General features: G+C 44.5%; 2 protein-coding genes across 2 annotated transcripts; both read left to right on the top strand.

The window, feature by feature from the left end:
• Positions 1–390, top strand: LOC118356395 (keratin-associated protein 2-3). Its single transcript, XM_035724740.1, has one exon. It carries the CDS (start codon positions 1–3, stop codon positions 388–390), a length of 390 nt encoding a protein of 129 aa, XP_035580633.1.
• A 4,658-nt stretch (positions 391–5,048) lies between these two features.
• On the top strand, positions 5,049–5,438 carry LOC118356400 (keratin-associated protein 2-3-like). Its single transcript, XM_035724770.1, has one exon. It carries the CDS (start codon positions 5,049–5,051, stop codon positions 5,436–5,438), a length of 390 nt encoding a protein of 129 aa, XP_035580663.1.
• Positions 5,439–6,000: the final 562 nt, after the last annotated feature.

Genomic DNA, 6,000 nt, shown 5'->3' with positions numbered 1-6,000 from the left:
ATGACCGGCTCCTGCTGCGGCTCCACCTGCTCCTCCCCGGGCTGTGGGGGAGGCTGCTGCCAGCCCTGCTGCTGCCGTGACCCCTGCTGCTGCCGCCCCGTGTCCTGCCAGACCACGGTGTGCCGCCCCGTGACCTGCACCTGCCGCTGCACGCGCCCCATCTGTGAGCCCTGCCGCCGCCCTGTCTGCTGTGACCCCTGCTGCCTGCAGGAGGGCTGCTGCCGCCCCATCAGCTGCTGCCCCACGTCCTGCACGGCCGTGGTCTGCCGCCCCTGCTGCTGGGCCTCCACCTGCTGCCAGCCCATCTCTGTGCAGGCGCCCTGCTGCCGCCCCCCCTGCTGCCAGCCTGCCCCCTGCCGCACCACCTGCAGGACCTCCCCCTGCTGCTGAGACCCCACCACCCCCACAGAGCAACACACTGGAGCCTAAGCACCTATTCTGCATTTTAAGAAAGTAGAAAGAAAAATAGATATTTTTCATAAGGTGACAATAGTCATTTTTACATCCTACCATTTGGATACACAAGCAGATGTCCATCACCACCCTCAGCCAAATTCCTACATCTCCATCAGCAGAAGACACCATGGATGGTAAATCTCTCTTCAAAGGTCCTCAAAATGGACTTCGCAAACTCATCCTGAACTCTGAGGGCTGCTCAAACCCTCCCTGCCATCTTTTGTAATGTGCTGCTCACTTGTTTTCAATAAACTCATTTTTCCTGTAAACTTCCCTGCTCTCTGATTCATTCAGTAGTGCATGTTTATTAGTGTACACAGATGATCAGACAAGGAATAGGAAGAAGAAAGACAAGACAGAGAAGGTGAGGAAGACAGGAGAGGAAAGGGAGAGGTGCTAGGAATCCTGATATGAATCTTAGAAGGTGGTACAGGAAGGCCAGGCTAGTCCTCAGACTGCTTATGTGGGTAGGAAATCTGTGCACATGGGGTCCTCCAGGGTCTGTTCTTTGCCCACATGTCCAGGTTCATGTCTCAACACCCCTAAGTTTCACTGCAAGTAACACTAAACTCACAGTAATGGCACATGCCATGCAGTTCCATATGTCTTTGCTTCTGTCACATTCTTTCATTTGTCTGGAATATTTTTTTCCACCTACCCCTTCCCTCCACTTTCTTCACCTACCTAACACTGAGTCATTTCAGATTCAGCTCAGCCTTCTGTAATAATCCTGGCCTAACCCCTCCAACACATAAACACACCCACACACATGTGCACACACACAGACGTGTGTACATTGCATGCACACACACACACACAGAGGTCAGGTTAGGTGCCCCTAACATGTGCCAATAGTATTCTATGCTTACTTCCTTCCCCATGTGCCATAATATTGAGATGATCTATTTCTCTGTCTCCAATGAAGGGGCCACAATTTATTTATTCTGGCTTTCAGTACTGAGCTCAATGTTTAGAATATGGTTGGCATTTGATTTCTATTTGTTGAATCAAACAAAATGAGAAGGTAATTGTCTTCATGACAAGAATTCTAAAAGGTAGATATTCTACTTTAAGCAGAATCTTCAGCGTCAGTATAACTTAACTTCTCTGACCCTCAGGTTTCCTCATGGGCCAAATGGGAAAGTTAATCTCATAAATGTAAGTTGCTAGGAAAGTTAAATGACCTTATGTATGTAAAGTGCCTGGCACACAGTATTCACCCAGTATTCACACAGTACCATCCACTGATATTCCTTGTTGCACATTTGAACATCACTGTATCAAATGGGCTCAAAAGATGTGCTATTTATTACATATTATGTCACTGAGAGTGGGAGAAGATTGAGGAAAAGGATTTTTGTTTTTTCAAGATAGTTCACATCCACTGGCAGAAACAGATTTCCTAAAGTAACAAAGCATATTCCTAAGATTTCCTAAGTATAAGAAAACAGGGCAAAAAAAAAATTCATCATCAGATTGAAGCTGTCTCAGAATGAAAGTGCTCTTTAAAAGTTGATCGGCTAATCCATAGGAAAGAGCCCTAGATTACAAGCTTTAAGAATAAGGGTTTAGCATCAGGAGCAAGGAAAGCTGGGGATAATACATGCATCTGATGGACTTTTCCTTCTACCCTGAACCACCCAAAGGAATTAAACAACTCAGACTGTAAGAAACTCTGAAAGATTACTTGGGTTAGTCTTCCCTGGCTTTAGGCAAATGGTATTTCTTAGGCTGAAAACAAATTTTTTTTTAAGTAAGCTCCACACCCAGCATGGAGCCCAACACGGGGCTTGAACTCATGACCCTGAGATCAAGTCACTTAACTGAGCCACCCAGGTGCCCCTAGGCAGAAAAGATATTTGTTAAATTCCAGAAAAAAAATCCCACCCACTCCCTGATCACCTAGAATTTTTCCCATCTAAAACATTCTCTTTTCAATGAATGATATCCATTTCTTTTGTCTTCCACGTTGTACAGATTTCATGATAAACCTGGCCTATGAAGAACAGCAGAGACAGATGACTCTTCCCCTTCTACAGCTGAGGAAACATGCTGGCAGAAGGACAGGTATCAGCTCTAAGCCACACAACTGCTAGGTGACGGAGGAAGAATCTGAATCCCTCTTTGTCATCCCTACCCTGTTCCTGCCCTTTCTCCCTCACTCTTTCCCTTCTCCATCTCTGACTCTTATGATTGAAGGGTATTTCAAAGATCATTTTGGAGAACAGGGAATGCATATTCTGTTTTCAGAATTTAAAAACCTTCCGAACATCCAGTGGCCAGTTCCTAACAAAACACAACTCATGAAACTATGAAGGAGAGGGCATGGTTCACCAACAGAAAAAGTCACCAGCATTGCATACTTTTTCAGTCCAACCACAAAAATCCCACAATTTATCACCACCATGGTTAACATTTACTTGTTCCCACTCTGGTAATTATGTTCTTGCAGAACATCTGGAATTCAAATAATAGGACTAAAAAAGCCCACGTGGTAAAGATTGGAGACAAGCTCTTGTCCAACAAGCTTAGGTTTATTTATGTGCTACAGCAAAGGAGACTACACAGCATAGGACCAGGGGCACCCCACCCAACGGAGGTTTTTTTATAGAATTTTGAAGAATGGTAGAGTTTACGTAAAATTACACGAAATGGTGTCTTAATGGGCTCAAAGCAAAACAGGTTTGTGCAAAAGAATTAACATCAGGACTGGGCTGTGACAGGACTTAGGTCCTCTATCTTGAAAACTACAGAATTAAGATAAATGAGGAATGTTGTACCTAAAAACCTCAAACTTTGCCTTTGGGTTGGGTATTGAGGCTGCTTCTGTGTGTTAAGATGACTAAGATCCTGTCCCAGAAATAGTGGGATCTTCCATTCTTACCAATGTGTCTTAAAACAGCAAAGTTTCTGACAGACTATGATTTAAGGACACAGAATTTCTTAGTGTTCTGTCCCTTTTGTTACTTAACAAATGCAGTGAGTTTACAGACATCTTTCTATTCTTACTATTTGAATTGCTGTATATATTCTAGGACAAATAAACAATACACTAAACCATAAATCAAGCAAGTTCCCATTTTACTTCACTAGATGGGATAGAAGTTTTGCTAACTAGGTGGTAAGGGGCTCCACTAGTCTGGAGAAGACTAGGGGTCATTCATCGGTGTTTAGAGCCAACAAAAGACCACAGTGTTGTCAACACTTTGCCCTCCTTTTATCTGCATGACTTTAGAGAAATCATTTTACAAACCAGGACACTCAAAAACTGTGAAGGACTATGATGGGTCACAAACTCAAAGGCCTTCAAGGACCAGGATTATGGCAGACCAACAAATGTATAAAACATGATCTATCAAATGAAACACTTTATGGAGACAAATTTGGTCTGAGAGTCATCAGCAAGCCTTGGACAATGTCATCCTTAACCTACCTTCCAACTATAAATTTATTTTCTATACTCCCACTTTCCTTAGCTGTGGCTGAAAAAGACAAAGCTATTTTATCAGTCGTCAGTACATGTGGTTCCCCTTGTTTTTCCCAAAGCCAATTTCACACTTCATAAGGAACCAAACCCTTGGCCAATGGACCAAAGCATCTACAACAGAAAGATAATTGGTTCCTTTATAAATATTTTCAATATGTTTTGAAGAACTCAATACAAGTGCTTATGGTCACACCTGGAAAGAAAGAGCAGTCCCAATTTCAATTCTATTTCTAAGACCGTACTCAGGAAGGGTCATTCAAAATGCATAATATGAATAAAGTCCTCACTTAGTTTGACCTTGTTGTCCCATGAAAAGTCTTCTCCTTTCATTGCTTTATCTGCCTTTGTCTTGCCATCCCAACATGTGTAATTATTGTGTGATAAGAAACTACTTAGAACTTCCTTTTCTTCCTTTCCCTCTCCACTCCCAAATAGCATGGTGCTGTTCACACAGTAAGAGTCTCAGAAGTATCTCTGATTTATAGGCCAACTGGAGTCACTCCAGTGCTTCTGGTGATTACTTCCTTAAAAATGAGGTAAAGCACTATTCTGTTTTCCAGAAGCACTGGGCCATTCTTCCCATAGCAGAATCAGTCCATGTCTCCTTCCATGAGTCATTCTGGTTTTTCAGAAATTCTTGCTTCATCTCAATGTCAATCAGAAACCAGGCCTGTGACCTCATGAAACTTACAGTCTCACACTTAATCATGGGTGGTGAATAAGATGAACAAGAGGAAAGTATGATGGTGGCAACACTGGATTCTTCAAACTTTCAACTTGTCATGTGACATGGTCTGGAAGGATTGGTTATTCCAGGAGTAATTTTTTGGATAATATAAATCATCAAGTATTCATTTCAATGAGGAAGAAAACAGGCAGAAAGGAAAGCATCTTCCCATGATGTTGGAATCACTGCCTCAGTAACTGAATCCACCAATCTAGAGGTCGATAGGCAGCCACCACTCCAGGAAATGACCTGTGACCTGGGGGGTCATCAGCAGCTGGCCAGGGTATATAAAGGCCCCAGAGCCCGACAAAGACATTCACACCTGACAACACCCAAATCCTCTCACCAGTCCAACCCAAACCAACTCCAGACATCACCATGACCGGCTCCTGCTGCGGCTCCACCTGCTCCTCCCCGGGCTGTGGGGGAGGCTGCTGCCAGCCCTGCTGCTGCCGTGACCCCTGCTGCTGCCGCCCCGTGTCCTGCCAGACCACGGTGTGCCGCCCCGTGACCTGCACCTGCCGCTGCACGCGCCCCATCTGTGAGCCCTGCCGCCGCCCTGTCTGCTGTGACCCCTGCTGCCTGCAGGAGGGCTGCTGCCGCCCCATCAGCTGCTGCCCCACGTCCTGCACGGCCGTGGTCTGCCGCCCCTGCTGCTGGGCCTCCACCTGCTGCCAGCCCATCTCTGTGCAGGCGCCCTGCTGCCGCCCCCCCTGCTGCCAGCCTGCCCCCTGCTGCACCACCTGCAGGACCTCCCCCTGCTGCTGAACAGCTCATTGAGAAATATTCCAGGTGTTCAGAAACATGCAAAAACTCTTCCCACCCCAAGGGATCTGATGAGAGATATCTCCTTTGCAACCTACATGCTCTTCAACAACTAACTCAACAGTAGCTGTCTATTCATTTGCCCACATAATTACCCAGTTAATCCCGGCCCTCTTTGACAATCTTTAGAAACATCCCAACTTTCATCATTTGAATTCCTGGCTTGAAAAAATGAGTGAACAAAGATCAAAGTTCCTCTTCAATGGAGGTCTATCACACTGATTCATCATCACTTCTCTACTATTACAAGACAGGGTATTTTTCCAGGATATCATTATATTTACGATGGGGTTTCACATGGTAAAATAATAAAAATTTTATTTCTGGGAAGCAAGTGTGTTTCTATTGTTTATTAATCTTCAAAAGCTTATTTTTAGCTTATAGTATGGTATGCAGAATCAGAAAAAAACAAAGAAAGAAGGATTTTTCAAGGGCCTTTTAAGTGTTCGGAACAATTCAGGTGCCAAGTCTGTAATTTTAATAGCAACTCAAATAATGTAGAACA

Source organism: Zalophus californianus, chromosome 16 (assembly GCF_009762305.2).
Source record: "Zalophus californianus isolate mZalCal1 chromosome 16, mZalCal1.pri.v2, whole genome shotgun sequence".
In the NCBI taxonomy this organism is placed as follows: Eukaryota; Metazoa; Chordata; class Mammalia; order Carnivora; family Otariidae; genus Zalophus; species Zalophus californianus.
The sequence above is the reverse complement of the archived record's forward strand: the minus strand, read 5'-3'. Positions and strand labels throughout refer to the sequence as shown.

What these genes read in the sequence shown, in the direction of transcription:
- LOC118356395 (XM_035724740.1), top strand. Translation starts at nt 1, where the DNA reads ATGACCGGCTCCTGCTGCGGCTCCACCTGCTCCTCCCCGGGCTGTGGG.
- LOC118356400 (XM_035724770.1), top strand. Translation starts at nt 5,049, where the DNA reads ATGACCGGCTCCTGCTGCGGCTCCACCTGCTCCTCCCCGGGCTGTGGG.